The 24130-nt window shown below is 44.0% G+C and overlaps 2 protein-coding genes across 5 annotated transcripts in view; both read right to left on the reverse strand.

The window, feature by feature from the left end:
- Positions 1-280: 280 nt before the first annotated feature.
- KLHDC2 (kelch domain containing 2) lies at positions 281-14403 on the reverse strand. 4 transcript variants are annotated; one of them, XM_074869263.1, is made up of 14 exons: positions 14340-14403; positions 12849-13016; positions 11926-12005; positions 10790-10907; positions 9307-9422; positions 6934-7015; positions 6762-6845; positions 4802-4882; positions 4667-4725; positions 4229-4338; positions 3689-3761; positions 2628-2715; positions 1578-1630; positions 281-1249 (listed from the first exon to the last, which is right to left on the reverse strand). In XM_074869263.1, the coding sequence occupies exons 2-14, from the start codon at positions 13002-13004 to the stop codon at positions 1126-1128; spliced, it is 1224 nt and encodes a 407-aa protein (XP_074725364.1). In that variant the 5' UTR covers positions 13005-13016; positions 14340-14403; the 3' UTR covers positions 281-1125. The 4 variants fall into 4 exon arrangements, with proteins under 4 accessions (XP_074725364.1, XP_074725362.1, XP_074725363.1 ...); XM_074869261.1 differs by having other exon boundaries at positions 14267-14380; XM_074869262.1 differs by having other exon boundaries at positions 14247-14376.
- Positions 14404-14694: 291 nt separating this feature from the next.
- The window catches only part of KLHDC1 (kelch domain containing 1), a 31040-nt gene continuing 21604 nt past the window's right edge, over positions 14695-24130 (reverse strand). Inside the window, exons 9-13 of the mRNA XM_074869248.1 lie at positions 21927-22039; positions 21130-21202; positions 16372-16456; positions 15982-16034; positions 14695-15676 (exon numbers count right to left, since the gene is read on the reverse strand). Coding sequence (XP_074725349.1) covers positions 15502-15676; positions 15982-16034; positions 16372-16456; positions 21130-21202; positions 21927-22039 — 499 coding nt within the window. The 3' untranslated portion in view covers positions 14695-15501. The remainder of the gene's footprint in view (positions 15677-15981; positions 16035-16371; positions 16457-21129; positions 21203-21926; positions 22040-24130) is intronic.

Raw genomic sequence — 24130 nt, forward strand, 5'->3', positions numbered from 1 at the left:
GAAGGGGACAGGAGTTGCTACTAGAAGTAGGACAGTTTCAGTGCAAAATGCTTCGTTTGAGAAAAGGTAGAATTTTATTTTGCCCCAGTTCTCGCGCTGCGGAGCCCCAGGTCCCTCCGCATCCCCGTTACCCCTGGGGAGGTGAGGAAGAGGCCGGGAGGAAGAGCTGGGGCTTGAGGGTCACAATAACACCCCCCCCCCCAAGAGCCCCAAGCCCCCAGCTCAGCTCTGGCACTCCTCAAGCCCTACCTAAAGCTTACAAAAGAAACCGGTGCAGGAATTACAATCCAGGAGTTATTTTATTCTAGAAGTCAACATTTTTAATTTTTTTTTTTTTTTCTTTGAGGACAGCTTAAACATCATTTCCCCCCTTCCCCAGAGCGGCACAGCCTTGTCCCCCATCACCTGCTGGGGCTGACCCGTTCCACAGCCCGTCGCAGCGTCACCTCCGTGTCCCGGGGGCTGCCGCGGCTGACAGCCAGCTCCACGCACTTTCTAGTTCCGCTCAGGGCAGAATATCTGCTCCCTCAAGGGTCACAATTGAAGCTCCACAACGTAAAAGAGTTCCAAAAAAAAAAACCAAACCCCAAACTACAACCAAGCGGAGAGCAGCAGTGCTTAACACCTGAAGGTTTACAACAATGTACAATTTCCAAATCCCGTTTCTCTGCCCTTAAGCATTTGTGGCAAAACTTTAAGCAGTTTCCTAACGCTCTAGACTAATCCAGGACTGCTCAGCCTGCACAGCAATCGTCAGCCTAGACTAAAGCAACACTCCCCTAGGCACGGCCTAGGCACAACCCCTAAACTCCTTGAGGAGGGACTCCACCACCTGTGTTTCAACACATGTACACCCCCTCGTCTTGCTCAGGGCTGGCCCTCACACCTGCTTCAAGGTGGACAAACCCAGAACTAGTTTTAGCTTAAGCACAGCATTCAGCTCCACTTGCATTAAATACATTTATTGCAAACATCTTTACACAAAAATAGGTTCTCTCTAGGCCATTCACATGCAACTTAAAGGCAAGAAGCAACTACCTACCACGCTACAGATAAATTTAGACAAGTTTTAAGTTTGCCACGCTTGGTAAAATTATTACATCTTAGACCTGCGCATCCATGGGCTCAGGAGCCCGAGGTGTTGTTGCTTCCAAAGCGCTGGTTGACGCTGTGCAGCAAGTGCTTGGGGAGGCAATTCCAGGAACTGGCCAGCATTTCCTTAAAGCAGATGACTGCTTCCAGGCAGAGCCTTGGGGAGAGGGAAACGGCTGCCGTTAGCACCGAGGGCTGCAAGGTAAGCTCGGTCTTTACGGCTATTTAGTGAGGGCTTGTCCCTTGTCGGTGCAGAATGAAAGGAATCTTGCTCTATCCTCTCAGAACTGGCTGCTGTTCTTGCAGCATTCTTTAGAGGGAGAAATGTTTTCAAAGATTTCAGGAACATAAACGGGTCTGGCGCTAACCCTGCGCTGAAACGTTTTCAAATATTTCAGGGACACAAACCAAGTCTGGCGCTAACCCTGCATTACTTGTCTCAGATGGAGACGTGACAGTTTCATGGTGGAGTCTTGCTTCCTTACCTTACGAGAGACCTCGGTTGTAGAGAAAACACAAGTATTTCATTACTGTGAGCCTGGGAGGGAGAGAGAAGCGCTTTGGTTACATGGATTCACCGTATCACGGCAGCAGCCAAACCAGGCAGAGTCCAAGTCTTTGGGGATCTGCACCGAGGGACTTTGGACACAGGGACTGTATCGGGCTCAGCACTCAGGGTTGTTCTGGGCTTTTTTTTTTTTTTTTTTTTAATGGTTATGCCTGCTCCTTAAGTGCACACAAAGCTCCCAGCCACTGGTGCATTACAGAACTGTTGTACCACTCCTGTTTGCCGCTTGCCCATTGCTGCTGGCCCTGGATGGTGCTGGCACCCTTGTTCCCAGTCTCCCTCCCCAGCCACGGGGTGTTTTTACAGACCCTGGGCCACCCCCCGGCCTGGCTGAAGAGCCCCTCTGCTCAAGCTCTGCTCCCCAGGACTCCCGGTGATGAAATTACTTTGGGACGGGCTCCCTGAAAACACCCCCAGGAGAAGCACCGGGCAAAGCTGTACAAGTAGGTGGGAGATAAGAACAGGCTCCAAGAGAAACACGTGCGTGTGTGCGTGTGTGCGTGTGTGCGTGTGTGCGTGTGAGCGTGTGTGCGTGTCTGCGTGTGTGCGTGTCTGCGTGTCTGCGTGTGTGCGTGTCTGCGTGTGTGCGTGTCTGCGTGCGCGTGTCTGCGTGCGCGTGTCTGCGTGCGCGTGTCTGCGTGCGTGTCTGCGTGCGTGTGTGTGCGTGTCTGCGTCTGCGTGTGTCTGTGTGTCTGCGTGTGTCTGTGTGTCTGTGTCTGCGTGTGTCTGTGTCTCTGTGTGTGTAAGTAATTAATTAATTAATTCACAGTTTGTTTAAATAATGATTAATGACCTGGTTTCCACAAAAGCACCAAACATTTCCCCTTCAGGCTTTCTTTATGCACCTCTGTCAGTCCCCGTGCTGACTACAGGCATTTCACACTGGCTGGTGTGGTGAAACACCCCGGCTCCCGCAGGAAGGGCTGGGCCGGGCGGGGAGGGAAGGGAAAGCTCGAAATAAACTCACAGCTTTAGAATGGGCAAGTAGGTTGTTGGCGCAGCCCCCGAAGACGATCACCTCTCCCTCTTCGCTTGCACAAGCCGTGTGCCACAACCTAGAAACAGAAGTCAGCACTGCATTAAACCCCCAGAATCACAAAATCACAGAATAAGCACTCAAACCACCCTGCCCAAGAACGCAGGTTTAGGATTTGTGTTTAAAGTTAACACACACGGGTTCACACAGCCACCAGTACGCTGCAGGTGTGACTGATTCAACCAGAGTTTTATGTTCAGAGAAAGAAAACAGCTGAGCTGCTTGCACAGATTTTATTTTTACATCCCTCTCGAGTCGAAAGACTGAATGGAGTGGGATTTTTGTGTTCTCTCCCAAGACTTGGGGAAACAACTGCCGCACATGTGTGTTCAGCACCACCACGGCTCTGTCCTGCTGCTCTGAAGAGGGAAGTGCAGCAGCTTGGCCTTGTTACTGCGCCAGGAAAAAACACCCCTCCTCATCCCCAGGGCCAAAGGAAGCTGCTGTACCTCACTCTACCTTGCTCAGAACACTCCCCCAAACACGACAGCTCCCAGTAACTCGTGTGACACGAGTGTTTTCAATGCCATGTAGGTGCATCACGGCAGTTTGGATGCTTTCAAACTGCAGGTCATCATCTCTAATTTACTCAGCAGGAAGACAAAAATAATCCTGGACACGCACAGGATTAGCCCCCGGCAAGGATGCTCAGAAGAGCAACACCCGCCCATGTCCTGTCTGCTGCCAGAGCCAGAACCCACAGGTTTCACTTCACTCTTGCTCCCGCAGTCCCAGCTCGGGGCCCTCCGCAGCCAAATCAGACCCAAAATCCCTGTTTTCTGCCGTTTCCCGAGCCAGGGCTGTGTCCATCGCATGTTTTGTGAGCGCGTTTGATGCCCTGGCCCTTCAGGGGTAGGGGCTAGCACGGGAGTGTATCGTGAAGAAAAAGGAGTGCTGTAAAAAGGAACATGTGTCCTCTCTTTTGACAGCCACCAGTAAATGCTTCCTCACTTTTTTTTTTTAATAACTTTCCAGGAAAGAGTCTACCATACCTTGGTTTTTCGGAGTAGTTATGCTCAAACTGTATCCACTCGTTCTTGCTGATGCAATAAATCCAAGCATCGCCTGAAAACAAGCAAAAACCCCAAATACAAACAGTATTCTGTTAGTTCTTTCACATTTGCTGTAATAAACACGTGCTCCAGTGTAACACAGTCCTTTTTCGTGCTTAAATAAATCAAGCATTTTAGGAAAAACCTTATGAAACATTGGGCTACCTGTTTGAAAACAGGTGTTTAATAGTGGTTTACAGGAGCGAAGTCAAAAGGGCAGGATGGAGAACTGTAAAGCTCTTACTAACAGCAATTTGCATTAGATGATGCATTTTTAAAGCAGCTTAATTTCTATAAATAATAGTGTCTCAACACACTCCGTGACTCCTGCTCTGTGGAATTAGCTCCATAAGGAGTTGGCTCACGAGTGCATGGAAGGAATTTAGCAAGAATTTAAGGTGACGAGGCAATAATTGAAGTTTCTGTGCACAACTGGTCAAGAACACAAAAGCAACACGAAATCCGTTTGGAGCGACTTACTCAATGGCTGCTTGTCAGTGGTGAATCCTCCGAAGAGAAAGAGGTGATCCGAGGAAATTGGTGTTAAGGAATGCCACGATCGGCCGACGGGACAAATGCCTTGCGTGATTCTGTAGTTCAATAAAAGCACCATGAATTATACACACGCTACGAAAAGATACTGCTGCTCTTTTCTGCTCTGATTATTTTTTAGGTATTTGAAGGATGCAACTTCATTCTGCGCAGAGCTCGTGACCCAACAGCAAGTTTAATTTTTTTAGACATAGTAAAAGAATTTTAATTGTATCGATACTTAAAAAAACCTGACAGCAAGAGTCAGCAGCTGATCTGGAGGATCAGTTTTACCTGAGTTTATCTACCCGAGAATGATTAAAAGACACTAAAACTGGCATCTTCACATTGCTCTTGAAACAAAAGAACTCAAGTTTTAGTACCTACATTTCACTCCACTCCCACGTATCCAGATTCAGATAGTAAAGATCGTTCATTCTGGACTCCTACAATAAAGCAGACCAGGGTTGAAATACTCCGCTCGGGTTTCAGGAACACACCGTTAAACTGGGCTGGGCTTACTCTGTATCTGCCACCAAACACGTAGCCTCTGTTCCCAACGGTAGCGCAGGCGTGAGCTGCTCGTGGTGACGGCGTTTTACCCTAGAAAATGTGAAATAAGAAGGTAAGTTGATTCCATTAACAAAAGAAAGAAAATGCCGTTCGACCAGAAACCCGCAGCAGGCGAAGGGAAGAGGAGCTGGGCTGAAGCTGCCCCGCAGGCACGCGGAGCGGACACGGCGGGCAGCGGCCGGGCTCCTCTCGGGCCCCTCACCCGGGACAGCTCCTCTGGACACGGCTCTCAAGGCAAGCAAGGTCTCACACTTCCACAAATCAATCACCCGAGGAGATGAAAGGCTGAATTAAAGTCAGATTTAAGGCCAACAAGGAACAGAGAGTGAAAAAACATCCAGTAAGTCACTCTGTGTGTAGAAACTCGCTTTTTTTGATGGATGAATGATCAAAAAACTCATTAAAAATGGGAATTTTTTTTTTCCCTCTTTAAGTGTCAAGGTATAAATTTTGCTTTAGAAGGGAGTTCAGTCAGACACAGAAAACCTCAGATGGTAAATGAGACAATGACATAATAAATCATTAAACACTATTTTTCCTGAGTTACTTCTGAAATATTTGAGGTCTGTATGTAGTACGACAAAGCAATTCTTTGGTAATCTGAATAACAAGTTACTTATCTCAAATTTCATTTCCTCCAATTCTGTGGCAGTATCACTCCATTTGCCTGTTCCTGAATACTTCTGGGCCACTTCACATGGTGTGTATTTGCAGTTACGGAGTGTTTCGTTTTGTTTTGGCCACAATTCAGCACGTAAGTGAAACATACTGAACGGTTACATTACAGCCAGGATGACAGGAAATCACACATTTTGTTTTCCTGAGCTCCCCACGAGCACAACGCCACTGAGGCATGAGAGAAAGTCAACAGGAAAAAAGATGGAGGACAGATCAGAATAAAAGGCAAGTTTCCCATTTTTGGAGAGAGGATGTAGGGAAACGAATGGTTTAAATTCAGTTTAAATGGCCTCAGGAGATGTTTGAGGGGATGTTTCCAAGGCTAGTTCTACCAGCAGTGTTTCAAATCCCTCTCTTTAAGTTGTAGCAACCACAAGAGCAAACACAAGCTAAGGACGCCTCACGGAGCCCGTGCACAGAAGAGGATTTAAGAGTCCCACTTTGCTGGCCAGAGAGCAAGGTGCAGGGAAGGATGCTGGAAGGGAAGAGAGCCCTGGTCACCCAGCCCTAAGCTTCAGCTCCTGGCCAGGTCCCCTCCCCTGGTCGGATCAGAGTGCCTGTCCCAGGAGGGAAGCCAGAGGAGCGGCCTGAGATCTGTCCCCATGGAGAAAACAAACATAGCAAGAACTGCTGACACACAACCAGCCCCACACGGTCCGTTTGGGGAGTGCCCCGTCTCATTTCCCACATCCTCTGGCCAGCCAGCACTAGGGATTTCAGAGAGCTCTTCCGTCTTTTCTAACTCCTGGCATTTAGGACTGGCTTATATCCCAAAGAAGGCAGGATCACAGAGCACCTGACATGGTGGTTAAAGACTGGTGACATATAAACAAGACTGCAGGGTGGACCAGGAAAGCAAGAAATATATATTTGGGGTGAATTTCTGTCCTTCTGGCTTGCAAACAGTTAACCACATCTTCTAAAATAATGCCAGGGAGATCCAGACTAGACAGAACAGGTTGGGACGGGAGATGTAACAGGTTAGGACAGCTCCACGCTGCAAATGAACGGCCCAAAGCCACCACTGCGGGGACAGGCTGCTACTAACCCTGCACAGCTACCCGGGGAGGCCATTTTCTCAGCACCCTCTTCTAACTCGACACAAAGCGGCAAAGCCAGGCCTAGCAGAGTCACGCTTGTTTTCACAGGATGCTAGAAGAGATGTGGCACACAACGCACGCAGATCGTAAGAGCTGTAACTTCAAATAATTGACGTAAGGCTAATAATTACCGTAGTTATAGGCTGGCTCCAAGTGAAAGTTTCAGTGTCCAGAACATGCACGTGGTCATTCCACCCTCTAGGAAGACCTGAATTCTTTAAAAATATTAAATAAGCAATGAGTTTTAATACGCACTAATTAAATATGAAAGTTTAAGTAGAAATTACTTCTGGGTTTACTTACCCAGAAAGAGGTTTCATCAAATTCAAAAGTTCCCCGTTGTTTCCCTTCAGGAAAATAACCATAGCCTCCAAAAAATATTAGCCTGAAACAAAATCCAGATCAATTAGAAATGCAATCACAAATGTTGCTACAAATTAAAAGTTCTGTAACGGCTGCGCTCAAATGGAAGACAGGAAAACCAGGGGAGCTCCTTTGGCTTCCTTACTTCCAGTATGTCTACACTGCAGGTTTTCCAGGTGTGGGGCCCCGTTTCTTGCCCAATCGCCCCCACCACCCCCACGAAATCCCTCTGTGGCTGTTTCCCAGCCTCAGGCTTCCAAGATTTGCTCCGCTTCCAAATACGTGAAGCTTCCAGGCCTTGCTGCCCAGTCGCTGCGCTGCAGCCGTCGCTGCCGGGGCTCCCACTCTGCAGCTACGGGGGTTTTATTCCTGCCGCTTCCCGACTCTGCCCTTTCCAAGCCCTCTGCCCATTTTTCCTAAGCCCAAAACGTTCACAGACGCTCCTGTGGGAGGCAGAGGGAAAGCATTACCCCTCGGGCACTGCGGACACGTGTGCTTGGCGGGGCAGGAGCAGACCGAGGCACGCTGCCTGCAGTGAAGCTGCCTGGGAAGTTTTTCATTTTGGGGCAGGAAGACATTTTCCTTTGTTGCATTTTGTTTCAAAGCCTGAAGAAGTTACCTATGAGCAGTCTGGTTTTGCCGTTCTTTTGGTTTTTAAAATGTAATTTACCTTTATGTTTGGGTTTCAGTACCTATTAGAAATTAACGGCATCGTTTTGCCACAAATTCCTATTGAATTATGAAGTAACAGAAAACAACCTACACCACCTAACTAAACACCCACAACTCCAGTCTTGCACAGATTTACATCTCAACTGATCCCATCAAGTATCAGCGTTCTCTCCACATCAAGACTCTGAAAACTAGCACCATGGGCAATTCTCCTGCCTTTCACGAGCCTCTGCAGCAAATCACATGGCAAATCCCGTTAACAGTGAGCTTCCTCTCCATGTAATGCACAAAGCAGCACTGTTTTACCCCAAAACCACCGTACATGGCTCAAACACAAGGGCTTACAGCATCCCCGCTCTCCTCTGCCTCAGTAGAGCCAGAGGTGACACAGGCAGGACCAGAGGATGCCTGTGCTGTCCAGGTATGGTTCTGTAGGAACAGCTGAAACCCCCACGCTGATGTGACACCACAGAACCCGTAACCCTGCCAGCTGTGACCAAAGGACTCGAGGCCCCTGACCATCCCCTCATCTTCCCCTCAGCCCTCCCCAGCCACATGCAGCCCAGCTGTCCTGAGAGCGCCTTGCTCAGCAGGGATCAGCCTTTCCAGCTTCTCCTGCGAGGGGACAACTCTGGCCACGTCAGCCCTGACCTGTGCCAGAGCACTTTGGAGTCCTGTTCTCCAGAAGCCAGGAACCCTCCGAGGAACCAGCCCTGGGTAGATGCTCTGGGACGAGCACCGAAAGCCTCCCCTGAGGTAATTCACCCCCGTCCCCAGCCTCCTGAGCAGCTGGGATGCAGCTGGGATACAGCGAGCTGGAGGAAGCAGGAAACTCCCTGCCCACAAGAGGCTCTTTCCTTGGTCAGTCCTCCCATGCCAGGAGGATCTCACCGCACAGCACCGCACTACTGAATCAGGGAGGAGGGTACAAGGCAACAGCAATGTTTTGCACATCAGCTCATCTGGCTTCAACACCTTCTCCTTGTCCTCCTTCTCTTCTCCAAGGCTGGCAGCACCTAAAGGCCTTCTGGCATCTCTGGGACACTACCCCGACACATTAAATCAGCAGCAGTTCCTCCAGCACGTTCCTCATTTTGTGCAACCAGCACAAAACACACCAAATTAAACACGTGCACTGCCGCAATTTAAAAGATTAAAATGGCTTCCTGCTCTTCAACTATCACAGAAAGGCAAGCTGCCCCACAAGATGTGACCAAAAGATTGCTTTCTGCGTGACACCGGTGATTCCTTCACAGGATTATTCCGTGAAGAATAATTCCCGACGCGGTTGCCGGGAGGAATGACGCTGACACAAGTAACCACCATGCAGTGGCTTTGGAAGATTTGCCTGTGACGAGGCTACATTTTGGATTGTGACTCACACAGATACTCTGCAGCTTACATATCCCCAAACCGGGAGTGAGGTTTTTCGTTTATCAACCGTTAAAGGATGGAACAGATTTAAAAGCCTGGCTGGGGAAGAAATCCAGGATCTTCCCGAAGCACAGGCGTGCAGCAGGTAAGAAGTCCTCCTGCAGCTCTTGTTCAAACAAAAAGACACAACAATGACAAGACTAAGAGTGATTAAAAGCAAACACACGCGCAAGGTTAGCTGTGCTGACTTCGTTGCTGGAGCCTTACTTGTTTTTGTAAACCCAAACGCCAAGTTTGTCCTTTGATGAAGGGGGTACCCCCTGACACTCTACTCTGACCCACTGCAGCACTTTGTCCGTGGATCTGGAATTTAACATGTAGAACTGTAGAAAATAAAAAGATTTTTTTTACCCACACAGTTAGCTTAAAGCTTAAGTCTGACTGATGTTAAAATATTAACTTTTAATTAGCATGTATCGGTATAGAAATAATTTTAAAAGTTCTTTTCCTAGCTGCACAGAGCACTGACAATGTTTGGAACAAAATATGGATCCAAAGATCCTTATCTTTTTGCAGACTCGAGCCCCAAACACTTTTTATAAAAAAAGTAACAGGACAATGGACATTGAGTTTTACCATCCAAAAGCTGCCATGGGATACAATGAAGGTGAGTACAAAGTAGCAACTGTCGTACAATAAAAAAAAATCTGGTTTAAAATAAAAAAAAAGTGGTTTTTTTACGGTATCATCCCGTCCCTGCGTGTTACATCATTTTACATGGAGAGAAATAGCTGATACACATATATAAACTAACTGAAAAGTAAGAATACCACGGCAGGAAGGAAGCAAGTCACATTTTATAAAAGTACTTTGTTTGAGACTATTTCCAAGCATTGCATCAAGCTACTTTGAGTTTATATTTAAGAGAGAGGCCAAAACTATTTAATTTAAATCACACTTCCAGAACATCAGAAGGTATTACCAGAGACTCTGGAGAAGAATAACATTTCAAACAACTACAGAGCAGTTATGAATCACCTCCTGATATTATTTGAGCGAACTCTGGAAATTCCCATCTTGGAAAAGAAGCAAACTCAAAAGCACCAAGGTGATACAATTTATAGGGTGAATTGCACAAGAGCAACTGCAACCAAAACAAATAACAGGTCGTAGTGTTTCTTCAGTGCTGTAAAGCTACCAGGGTACAATCACCATGTGAAATGATGCAGAGCTGAACGCTGACCTGTTTTACAAACGTCACGTTATCTGACCTGTTGCAGAGGAATTAATACATTGAACTGAACTGGTAAAAGTCAGCCAGCTAATCACCTGCATGGAAAAAAAAATAATCCAAGCAGTAAGCACCGTGTGTTGTTAGTCAAAACCTCTTAGGCAAGCACAAAAAGAATTAGTTCACATCTGGGGAAGCTGCTGACAGGATGAGAAAGCTGGTTATCTGCTTCCACAAACTAGAGTTGCAGCCAGCAGATGAAAATATTACGCTGCAGAAGCCATGGAGGACACAGTGACTGTTCAACATCCTCCATTATTAACATTTAAGCTCTGAAACGAGATCCAACCTGTCCAGTCATTCAGAAGAAAATGTTCCCATGATTCGTTGTTATACCTTTCTTGCTTTGGATGGATTTTAATTAACTGAAAAGGCAACCTCTAGTTTATAAAAAGTGGGAACAAAAGTAAATGAGAAGAAATTTATTTATGAGGAAGGGTTTATCTTTGAATTACTAACCTTGTTGGTATTGCCACGTGCGTGATGTCCTCCGAAGAGGTACACCACTCTGTCTACACACACGGCACAACTTCCTGACATGGAAGGTGGAACATCTCCCTCTGTTTTACTCTTCTTCCTAGAAGCACAGGTTAAAATATTTTATCTGATAAAAATGAGCAAGAACGATTTTACCCGGCGTGGAATTTTATAACACCACCGGTACGTTTTTAATTGCAATCAGTCACTGTGGACCATTCAGTTATGAGTTCTTGAAGGTTTAACAATTTAAAACACTAACTTGGTATGACGGAGAGGGGTGGGGAAAAAACAATTTAATTAATACATGTTTTGAGGGGGAGGAATCCTGTCTGCCCAGTTCAGGAGTTTGGTACGCCTTTCACATTCAAAATCCCCAGAAAGATCCCCAGGCAAAGAGGATGCACCTGTCTAAACTGAAGGTTTCTATTTTGCTACTGGATTTTTAATGTTTGTAAACATTATAACCACAAAGTTGAGCTTCCAGCCCACGGTGAAGGCTCTCCCGAGCCGCAGGGAACCGCTGCTGAAGCAGCACTTTCTGCAGAGCGCCGAGGGGACTCGGCTTCGCAGCGCCAGGCCCCCGCTAGCGACAGAACCGCGGCGCTGGATTCCCTTTTCTCCCACTATCAGGCACGCAGATTTCGCCCAGCTTCCAGGCTCCCCGTGATCTAAAATGACACAGTCGTTTCTCTGACTGCATCAAAATTTAAAACCAACTCTTTAAAAAGGACAATACATCAAAAACTCAATACGGGCTCCCTCACCAACATACCACCACAATCAAAAACGGTACAAATACAATTTTCAGGTGCTATATCCTATACCAGGCATCCCAAAACACTTCGCACTGTTGATCACTCACTCCTGTACGGGCTGATCTGTCCAAGCTGCCTCTCTTACTTCACCCTGTGAAAACTTATTTGTTGTTTTCACAGAAAAAAAAATAATTTGGAAATATTTTACACATTTATGCAGCAGCTTGATAGGTGGGAACAAAGAGATCAGGGAATTCTCTCTCTGTTCAGAGACCCTCAGCACACTTTCTATACCAATTTAAGATTTTATCTTCCCCCCACCCCAAGCCAACCAACAATTAAGTTAATTATTTACTGTACCATCTTCCAGTTTCCATGTTGTAGATCCATATTTCATCTCTAGGCAGATAGAAGTCATAAAATCCCCTAACTTGGGCATTCTGCAGAACAGGTCAGAAAAGAAAAAAGCAACATTAGAAAGATGTTTGATGTGTTGAATTACAGACTCATGTGAATGTTTACACCCCCTCAGAGATCTAATCACAACAGAAAGCAGCAGGAGCGGTGCCTGCCACACTCCTTTACCTCTCACCTGCACAGCAGCCCTCAGAGAGCAGGTATTTGCCTTTTTTAGCTTTCGCTGGGGACCAGACAAGCTCCCAGCAGAGCCAGACTGGGGTAAGTGGAAGTTAAACCTCCTTTTCATAGCCTAAGCAGGATAACTAGGGTGCATAAATGAGCCAAAATTTCCTTTTTAATTCCCCTGCTCCCTACATGACACCACCAGAGCGATACACCAAAGCTTTGTCTTGAGCTACCGATTTATTTACCGAGTTCATTGACAATTCATCTTCATGAATGTTGTCAAAATGTAAAATGACTTGGTTCTGCTGGCAGTACACGCACACCCCAGGGTGATAAATAACCAACCCGTGATCGTTAATTAACATGCAACGTGCAGTTGCACTGATAACGCTGTAAATAAAAGCACCGTTTCGCACGGCGTGCACGTCAAATTGGACAGTCTTTCCTTCTCTTCCAACAGACACGGGAGTTGACAGAGGCAAACGCCACCCCGCATCCCACAAAAGTTATTTGTTTGCCAAGATCTGCATTTAACACGGTTTATTTCAATATTTCGAAACTCTTAAATGTCATATCTGTTAACTGGAGCTTTTCTTTTCTGGGGGAGGGATAATTTTAGAGTCACTCCCAAACTAATGGGACGTAATTACCAGCACCATGGGTGGCAGAAGGGTTACCTAACGAGGAGAGCAGCGTACCTTATAGCCTCCCCAGACATACATGCAGCGCCCGTCGGTGACCGCCACGTGCCCGCTGCGCTCCGCGGGGCTGTCATTCTCCAGCTGCTCAAAGCTGTCCTCAGCTGGAGCCGGGAGCTCCTCATCTGCCTGCAGGTCTTCGTTATCATCGGCCATCTCGATACGGAGCTACGTGCACAGAATAACACACAGCATGGAGCTTTGAAAGCCATCAGGGGAAACCACCAGAGGTTAAAAAAAAAAAAAAAAAGAGAAACTACACACTGTTGTTTCTTTCACAGCGATGTTTCAGGGGAAAGACAACAGCTACGCGCGCTCAGCCTATGGCTCCTGAGCACGGTGCAGCTTAGGGGTAGGAGCAGCCACCCTGCAGGGCTTTGGTACACGCTGACACTGGTAATTCAAAGCCCCAACTGTGGGAGGAATTAAGCCAGGAGGAGACGCTGAAATCAGCCCTGCCAGGTCATCCTAGAAGCTGCCTGCACACTCTGCCTCAGCCTGTAACGGAGCAAGGGGGACCCCCGAAAAGCCAAAGTCACCCTCCGCTTACGAGCCACTCCCAAGTCCCCGTCCGCTCTCAAGTTTTCCTACAGCTCGGGAGTTGAAACCGTCCCCACACAAAGATTTTCAGACACGAATCGAAAGGTCAGGGAAGCTGGGCAGTCCAAGTGATGGCTCTGTGCAACCAGGCAAAGCGAGAGAAGCAAAAAGGACCTCAGTGAGACTATCAAACCCTGCACTCACACAAAATCCTCGACACCTACGCCACTCCTGACAGATTTTTGTTTAATTTGAACCGCTTCAGTGATGGAAGCACTACACCCCCTTTGGTAGTTTATTTTTGAGCTTTAATGACGCTTCGAATTAGAAAGCCTTACCCACACCTCAACAAAATCTGTCTGCTTCAAGTTAACCAGATTTTTACTGACCTCTCCCCCACGATCAGCAGTCTTTTAACAATCTAAGACCCTGGACAACTTTAATTATTTTTAACAACCTAACACCCTGGACAACTTTAATTATTTTTGACAACTTAAAGACCCTGGACAACTTTAATTTATTTTTTTTTTAAACACCCTGGACAACTTCTGTCCCCCTTCAGCAATTCTCCAGCTCCGTACTGAAACACTTCTCACAAGTCCCTGCAATTCCCAAGCCCTCCGCACCCCTCACGACACCCCGACTGGCCAGTCCCGTCCCGTCCCCCCCTCAACGCCGAGGCAGTCCGGATCAGTGTGACCTGGCGGGACATACCCGACAGAGCAATGCTGAGCGATGCGCCATGGCCCGACCCTCCCCGCGCCGCGCAGCCCCCCCACAGCTCCGGCCTCAGCGCCCCCCCCCCCCCCCCCCCCCGCCTCGCGCCCCTCAGAGCCGCTCTCCACAGCCCCCCCTCACCCCCGGGGCCCGGGTCCTACCGCGGCGGGGGGGGTGTCTGTGGGGCGGACGGCGCTGCCGCCCCTTCCTCCCTCCTCCTCCTCCTCCTCTCACCTCAGCGGCCGCGCAGCGTCAACATCCGCCGCGGGCCGCCGCTTCCGGCAGCGCGCGCATGCGCCGTCCCGCCCCGCCGCCGAGCTCCCGCCCCACAGAGGAAAACCCGGCCTGGAGGGGGGGTGGTTCTTTGTCCAGAAAAAAAACCCTGTTAAGCGGGAGAGGTGGTGGCATCTCTCCGCTAAAAAAAAGCCACTAATCTATATTAATATTAATACTAAATACTTAACCATTCTAAAGTTACGGCTCTGCTACAATACCCAGTCACAAAGCTTGCCTTTATGGTACCAACTTCGCTCCAAAAACTTCTCTCCCATTTTAAAAATGTCAAAAAATTAGCCAAAAGGGGTCTTGCTTCAACTCTCTATAAAATTTTAATGACTGTGCTCCTGTTAACTAAATATTGGAAACAGAAAAATAGCGAGTACTACATAGGCTCTTTTTAAACAATAAATAAGCAATTTTTTTTAAACAAGAATTAAATATAAACTTTACACATCCAAAATACAATATACAACCTATTTCAAAAAGGACTCATTGATTACAGAAACATAGTAAAACCATATCATGAACTGCATGTAAGCTTTCCTATAGAAGCCGCTCGTTGCAGCTTTGTTCTTCAAGTTCCAGGGGCAGCTTTACTGATTTTTACTGATTTTCCTACTCGGGTGAGAGCTCTGGCTCCATCATTTGACTAGATGAGGGATTCAAGCAATAAGATTCAGTGGTGTTAGCGAACTAGTTACCTTTTTAAGACTGAACAAGTGTGAATCTTCCAAAGATACTGTGTTGAACTCATTTTATCTTTTCAGAAAGGCTGATGTAGTAAGGCTGTAGTAAGATTTTAGGCTTAAGCCGTATTTTATCCAAGTGGAAACATTTTCTAACATCTGTCACCTTCAAAAAGAACAAGTTGTATGGACTGTCTTGTTAAGACTACAACAGCAGAAGTTAACAATATATACAAATGAAGTTTTATCAGTTTCCTATAATGCAGCAAACAAAAGAGACTTCCATAAAAAGGATTTCTTTGTTCTCAAACTTCACTTAGAAACTCAGCTTAACATACAGTTGTTCTGTAGCATTAGTAAAGTTCACTAACAAAAGACTTTGCTGTACACCCTAAATAAACCAAAGTGTTCAACAGTTTTGTTGCCATTGTTCATGTGGTATTTAGTTGACTTTGTCTTTCAGTTTCAGCTTTTTTCTCTTGCCGGTGGCTAACTGCAGCCCAGAAGGTTATCTTTTTCAGCACTTGCTGCAAAAGCTTCGATGGCAAGCATGGTATTTGATTCTTTAAGAGAGTTGCGTTTTTACCAATGCAATCAAGACACAACCTGAAAAAGGAAAAAAGAAAAAAAAAAAAAAGATTTAAGTAAACGGTCTATAACCAAAAAAGTGACATCTAATAAAAGCTCGCGATGTTCATTACATACATTGTGCTTGCATGTGCAGGAGAGAGTACTAAACACCTCCAGTGTTTAACTGCTGTGGATTGCCATAAGTTGCATGTTTCAAATATTTACTGAGGAGGTAATTTTATATTTTACCAGCCTATGTAGGCGTCCGTGGTTAAAACCCGCGTGTAAAAGCAGAGCGCCATAACGACTTACACTAGACTGTGCCAACAACCTCAACTCACCTGAGGAGTGAATAAGGTTGAGTCTGAAATATCAACAAGTCACTGCAGTGACCCTGATCGACAGAAAAAAAAACCACATTAAAATGACAAACAGCCTATCTCAGAAATATTGCTATTTTCTAGATTAACATTTATTACCACATGCATAATTTAAAACTGAAATACCTAAAATAATTATTTATAAAGAATCTGAATAACAAATTCCTTTTAATAAGTCTAACAAGGGCAGGAAAAACCCCTCCTAAATTACTTTCCAAGAACACCTAAGGTCACATCTCGACCCACCATATGATATGAATGAACCCAATAATATCACCAACTGTATTAACTTTATTTTACATCAATTTTTAATTATCATAGTGATAGGGTTTCATTATTCAGTTTACTGACTATGTCCATGAAATGCAAGTCATCTTTGCTTCCACCAAACACCATCACTTCTCCTTCTTTTCCAAGGCAGGCTGTATGCCACAATCTAGAAACAAAATTATAAATAGAATTAGTGACCAAGTAGCAACAAGCAACAGTCATGTGTTATCAGCAAAACAAATCTAAACCCAAAGTGTTTTAAGGGTTTCAGAGAAGCAGTAAGTTTACTTCTATATTAACAACTTCTCCTCAGAGACTCTCCTCCATTCTTCATACTCAAGTTTTTTGTCAAAAGACTTTTGCTATAAGAAGTTCCTTTTAAACAAAATGGAAAGGGCACTTTTCCAATCCTGTGATTCCACTACATATGCACTCACAGCCTTTAAGTCTTACTGTCCTCACTACTTACCGAGAAGAAGTATTTTATTTTATTTTACAAGTCGCTCTGTGAGCTGCAGAAACTATAAAGCCTGTTCTTTATCAACCTGTGTCTCGAGGCAGAGCTTCTGTTCTTACAGAAGAACGGAGAATAAGCGCCGAGCGCTCACCGGCGCCAACCAATTACGAGAGTCTCTCTTTTCTGTTTGGCCACTTTATTGCACAGAGTATGTTGGGACTTTGTATCTCTGGCACTGGTGAGGCCGCACCTCGATTCCTGGGTTCAGTTTTGGGCCTCTCACTACAAAAAGGACACTGAATGACTCGAGCGTGTCCAGAGAAGGGCAACGAAGCTGGTGCAGGGTCTGGAGCACAGGTCTGATGGGGAGCGGCTGAGGGAACTGGGGGGGTTTAGTCTGGAGAAGAGGAGGCTGAGGGGAGACCTCATGGCCCTCTACAACTCCCTGAAAGGAGGGTGCAGAGAGGGGGGATGAGTCTCTTGAGCCAAGGAACAAGCGCCAGGACAAGAGGGAATGGCCTCAAGCTGTGCCAGGGCAGGGTCAGACTGGCTCTTAGGAAGGATTTCTTTGCAGAAGGGGTTGTTGGGCCTTGGAATGGGCTGCCCAGGGCAGGGGGGGAGTCCCCATCCCTGGAGGGGTTCAAGAGGCAGGCTGACCCAGTGCTGAGGGATCTGCTGGAGTTGGGATCTGTCAGTGCTAGGTTAACAGTTGGACTAGATGATCTTCAAGGTCCTTTCCAACCTAGATGATTCTGTGATTCTGTGAACTTCCTACTTCTTTGTCAAATATTACAGAAATGGGTCAATTGATTCAAAACGTACACGGGCAGCAGAGGCAGCCAAACGTGCACAGAGCCCTGTGATGTAACCCTTCCTTCTTAGGAAACCAAGACAAAGACATTATTTCAAAAGTCTTCAGAGGTAAAAAATAATACCTTAAAATACAATATTACTCATTTAACAATATAAAAGGAGAGAGCAATGTGACTATCCATCTCATGATAGATCGTTTTGCCAAATGATTACATTTCATACAGAACAATGTATTTTTGTCATTATTTGACTCTTCTGTACTCCAGTTATGTAAGTACAGTTATATATACTTTGTCTCATTTATTACTACTTCAACAAAATGTTACACTGGAAAATTTTTAGAAAACAAAATAACTATACAAAACAAGCTTTCACCAAGAACAGCTTTTCTTTTCTTTTTTTTTTTCCTTTTTAATTTTTCCACTATTTCTTTAATTAATAAATTTTAATGGCTTTAAGGCTGTGGGGTTTTCAGTACTGACTCTTATCCCCGAACACTAGGATGAGAGCTTCAGAACACAAGTTATCCTGTTTCCATTTTATGCTTCCCCCCAAGATTCCTGGGGATCATTTTCTGTGTGTCAATTATATCACACCCACAAGTAAATTTTGTGCATATAAAAGCACATGGTATATAAAAAAAACCCAAACCAAACCAAAACCTGAGTTGTAAAATCTTGCTTGAACAAAGATTCTGCTACTCCAGCAGCTGCACGTTGCTAGATTTACTTTTTATCAAAATCTAATTTCTCTACTGGTGTGTCATCACTGAAGTAAGTATCACAAGATGATTATCCCCACAGAGCTCTGGCCCTTTGTCTACTTAACAAAATAGTATGTACCACTAGAACTTTCATGCAGAAGTCAACGTTCTCACTTTCTTACTCCATTCATATCAGTAATTATTCACCATTCTCCTTAGGCTAAACTGTATCCCACCTTTTCTCTTCCTCATACCTGTAGATAGATCTGTCTCTGCCTTATCTGCATTAGGAAAACTCTGGCCTGGACTTCATCATCGAAGAACACTGGGAAGCCTTTCCTGCCTTGACTTTGTTGGCATCCTAGCTCGCAACCTGATGCTTTTTCTACAGACTGAGTTTATGTCCTCTCACAGCTGCTCTAACTTATCACCTAAACATTCTAATAAAGCATGTTATTTAAATTATTCTAACTAGAATAACAGAATTACATTGTAATGAAAACACTGGGCATCTATACATTAAATAGACAATTTGTTCTGTATTTTAACCTGGCATGAAAATGTTAGCTGAAGTACAACTGATGGACAGAAAGAAGAAAAATATTTTCTACCCATACAGAATCACAGCTCTGTAACCTGGAAGACAATTTTTTAGAAATTACGAAAAATGAAGGCTGAAGGAAATCATTCCTCACAGAATTTAAGGAGGGAATCAATTTGGCAGAAGCATCAGGAAAATACACAAACGCATGTGTGATATATCATGGATTATAAAATAACAGAAATATATAAAAGAAGTATACATATATATTATTGCCAGTGCATTTTAAGTCCTGCTGTAAAGTCAAAGGAGCAACAGGACTGACTTAAACCTTTTTCAGCTGCAGAGATCCTGCAGTAATCCTGTCTAAGAACAGGGGTACAATTATGGTACAAGTACTTCACATTCAGACTAGTTCAATATATAGACAAGCTTTTGGTATGGCTCCTTTTATCCATGTTTCCAGGAGTTACGGAAAAAAACTACTGAAGTATCTTTTTTCTTTAAAAAAAAAAAAGGGGGTGGGGGTGGCAAGGTCCTTTATTTCAGTGAAGAATTAGGTCAATGAAAGGCAACTGCCCTCAGCCTCCAAACTGCATACTGAAATCTTCAGATGGTGGAGAACCGTAGGACATGTTTGGACTGGAGGGAGCTCCGAGCCTCTTGTCAGCACGTGACCCAGAGGCTCTGGGCTGCACGTGCAGTGCAGTGCCCAGCAAATTTGGCAATGTCAACCCTCTCTGGCACTTCCGCTGAGGCATGGAAGGTGGTTCAACAGCCTCTCTGCCAGCGCAGCCCAGTGACAGTTGCGCTTTGTAGTCTGGGAACCCCCCAGGATGGAATCTGCCCTTGAAATGCCTGAAACCCACCTGGGGCTCAAGAGTCACAGGTTCCTGATATCCAGCCCTACCACCACCTGAGGCACTGATGTTAGTCCAGCTTAACTGCAGAGTAAAGGCTGAGCTGCAGCTCCTGAGGCTGCTGCATGTAGAGAAAGCACATTCTGCCCCTTCCTGATCCTTTTTCATGATGCACCAGTAAAAATAATTACAGAAGGCAAAGCAGTCCACTTCAGCAGTTAACTTTTATGAGACCATCCATGTAAAGAACTGAACACAAAGACAGGCATGATCCTTGACTGCTAATGATGTGCTTTGTTACTTAAGGCAGTCGCCAGTCCCTTCATGTATCCCGTTCAATGATGGTAAAAAGACAGAAATCTATGAAGCTAAGGTGTAAGTTTATTTGGGCTTGAAAGAGTTTGAAATACAAGAAAGCAGGAAATTTGGTCTAACAGTGCTCTTATATTTAAAAGACACTGTAGAATGGGATAAAACAGGAAGAAAATTAACTGAGGTAAAGATATTTCAGTAACAGAAAACGGAACATAAGGCAGGAAGCATGCAAATGCCAGACTAGAATTGGACACTATGCTAAAAGAATGATACAAAATTCTGCTGAGAGTACCTGGGTGAACGTGTAGAAGGAATTCTACAGCAAATCAATTCAATAGTATTTACATTATAAATACAGAGCATACTTCAATTACTGTGTTAAAAAAAAGTCTGTGCTCTGATACAGCAAGCACCTGTTTTCAGGGGCAGCTGCCGGTTCAGAACATGAAACTTGCTTTCTTTTGTCAGAAAGAATCTTTTTCTGCAGTCTTAAACTAGAGAGGGAAGGGGAAGAGAGTTTGGAGGAGACAGGATTGTTGCCAGTATGAGCAATACCCATTCTAGAACTAGGTCCTTTTTGGTTGGGAGTTAAGTCCTAGAAATAACAAAACTCCACAGTCATTTACTGTGCTGTTTAGTGCTAATTCAGTTTTGCAAAACTGTAATCATAATTAACTGCTTCTGCTCAGGGAAAAAACCCAAACAAACAAGGTATTCTGCAATATTTCTGAACCCTGAAAGGTGCATCAGCATTTTCATGGTTGTCTCCCCCATGTTTCCAATAATGTATCAATGTTCATCAACTTTTATTACTCTCATAGGTTACTAATTCCTCAAAAGTTATGAGATACACATTGTCTTATATAAAAATATTTTGGCTATAGAACATCAGGTTAGCTGGACACTCAGATCCTTCATCACAAAAAATCTTTAAATGCAAGTAAGCATCAACTATAACAAATACGGAAAGTAATAATGTGTTATCAGGTATGAAGGAACAGAAGTTAGTAAAGCAAACTCTTCAATCATACTGCATTATTTTTCAAAAATACTCTTTACAATGTAGTTTAAAAATACTCTTCAATAATTTAAATTTCCTTAATTTTTTAAAATGCGTAAATTTCAGCAAACATCATCTATTTTTGTATACCTAGGCCTACTCTTAGGCAAATGGGTAAGTTGTTTCCATCCATTTGTTGTAATGCTGTGGATCCAGCCATCACCTATGATATAAGAACATACATTAGTACTTTTTCTCCGGACAAAGTATTACCTTTTTTATTTATACAAAAAACTCTGTGTTCTAAGAGCAGATTATATTGAGATAACAGTAACATCAACACTACATTAAATTACAAAAACTGAAAAGATGCAAGTTAACTTAATGGTTCAATCACAAAAAGCTCACTGTGTTGAAATCTGGAATTAAAACACACTTCCCTTTTTTCTGTTGGATATATTGAGAAAATTGCCCCCTCCCAAAACTATTTTCACTAATTTCACATTTTTTCATGAAAAGAAGTTGCCTTTTCTAGAAAAGGAACTCAGTATACGACTGTCCTACTTCCTACTTTACATTTTGTAGCTGTGATTTGTTATTCATCTCAAAATCTATATTATGTTGACATTATTATTTGCATCTTCTTCCTGCAATTGCTATTGATATCAAGTTACCTCTTGTTCATATCAAAATACATCAGACTTTTGCCTTTATTTTCTTAGATGATCATTTGATGAAAGATTTATTATTATATGTTCTCACTGTACTACACAATGTGCTCCTATATTTCTATAAAAATGATGAGATAGCTAGAGAAATGCTCAAGCACCATGAAAATTCTGTAACAAGATTTAGGTCTAACTAGTTTGAGAAAAACAACAGATGTGCACACTACACGAGGTGAGTACTAAAGTGTACAACAGAATTACAATCTCTAAATTACTTACTTAAAGGAACATTATCAGAACTTAGTCCACCAAAAAGAAAAAGTCTGTCATCTCCTATCGGAGTCAACGTGTGCCAGGATCGATCTTTTGGTTTCTCTCCACTGATATTAATTCTTGGTGAAACAAATAAACAAAAACAAATTTTCAAAGAATGCTGAAAATTAACCTGCCAGAAAATGTAATAGTTAATTTAGTTTGTCCTAGAACAAGCCTGGATATTTTCCCAGTGGAAAAGCTGCACTTATGCAATCTGAATTTACTCTCGAGAAGAGTGGTGTTCAAATCTAAACGAAATAATTTCTTGTAGTAACTGTTCTCTGAACAACCAGTTATGTAAATATCAAACATAAGGACAAAAGCACTGACTGTTATTTTGCTTGTTTTCTTAAGATCACTGAAGCCACTACTTAATGTACAACTAAAGGCACTTAGGACAGCAAAGAAAGGACTATATATTCAAATAAACTGCACAGGACACGTAGGTAAACAGGCTCAGTTATCTGAGATAAAATTTAATGAATCCTGAGGGGTTACGGTCTCTCCACTCCTAAAAATTAACGATCGCAAACGATACAAGGATTGTGGCTTTAGCTTTTACCCAAAAGCTACTACCTCTTCAACCACGGTGCCGTTTAACACAATGGTGGGTCACCCAAACTTTATAAGTTTTAGTAAAAAGTGGAATTCCTAAGTACAAAACAGATGTAGGTTTATTATTCCAAAAATCTGTTCATGTTACAAAAATACAGATTTGCTACCGATTTCATTTTAGCTGCACAGTTCAATATGCTTGAGATGAGACTCGGAACAGTAAAGAACCTGAACATAAGGGATTCCCTATAGTGGGTGGCCTGAATTCACCACATCTTAGTTTAGGCACTTAGGTGTAGTCATCTGAGGAGGATCCCAACAGAGTCAGCAGGGAGGAGTAAAGGCCTCCAGAGGGCATCAGCCCACCTGCTATCTTGATACTAAGCAAAGAGGCAACTCCTGTTGTGAAACACCTAAAGTTAGACACAAAGAATTTAGGCCACCGCATCGGCAGTATGTCCTTATTTTGGAGAGATGATGGAAAAAGCAGGTGCAAACACCTGTAAGCTCTCTTGCAGGGTCAGAATCTTAATCAGAGACTGTTCAGAGCAGAAAGGAATGCTCAATCCAGGTAGACTATATCTCAAAACCACAGTTTCTTTTTTCTCCGCTTTGCTGAAGTGAGTGCAACATACACAGATGTGTGCTCATCTACAGTATGAACAGTGCAGACGGTCATCTCTATTTCCTTTGTAATCAATGAAGAGAAACAGGTCCCTGGAAAAGCACAACTTGTGATTTATTTTAGGTGTCTACCTTAGCAGCAGTTGGCTCGTGCCCAAGAAGTGCCTGTTTCTCTTAACTGAGCACAGAGGAAGCCTAGGGTGAGTAATAGAGGCATCTGCAGTTCAGTTAGAGGAATTTCACTACTGGTGACTGCTAAGCAGTTCTCCATCTGGAAGCAAAGACTGAAGAATCATAGCTAATTAAACAGTGATTGCAAAACTGTCCTACTAAATTTGGCACTGAAGTTGAAGCCAAGTCACAATGTTGGAGTGCCTGCTTTGCACAACTCTTGTATAAGATGCTTCTAAAATTGGCAAAGGGGCAGACTGTGCTGAGATACAACAGGCTTTGATGTTTAGAAAAAAATATATGCCAGATACTGATGGGTGATAACATTTCAATCTTTCACTCTACTGATGCAAAAAATTATCACAGTAACAGAAATAACGTAATATTGAACGTTTGGAATAACAGGTTGGTGGTGCTCTGGGAAGGCAAGGTAACTTCTGGGTAGTGACAACTAAAATAAATATTGCAATCTCATGCTGGAATATATTCCTGGATTAATAGGTTAGTATTACACAATTCCTTAACAAACCTGCATAGAGTTGAGTAAGAAAAAATACTTGACAAGACTGGTTAGTAAGAAGTCATGGGGCTTTAAATAAAATCATCATTGCATTTGGAATGTTTCTTTTAGGAGAGGATGGCCAATAAATGAATTTGAATATAGGACTGTACAAACCAAGTCCTCCTTGCTGGGAGACCTGTACTTTACAGAAGAACTTCAAACACCTGCAGTCAACTTGCCTCGGTCAGCAGCGTTCAGACAGCAAACTTTTTAATCTGTGTTAAATCCTTGAGTCTCATTTGGTGATAATTCACAT

This window comes from Strix uralensis, chromosome 4 (assembly GCF_047716275.1).
Source record: "Strix uralensis isolate ZFMK-TIS-50842 chromosome 4, bStrUra1, whole genome shotgun sequence".
NCBI classification, from domain to species: Eukaryota; Metazoa; Chordata; class Aves; order Strigiformes; family Strigidae; genus Strix; species Strix uralensis.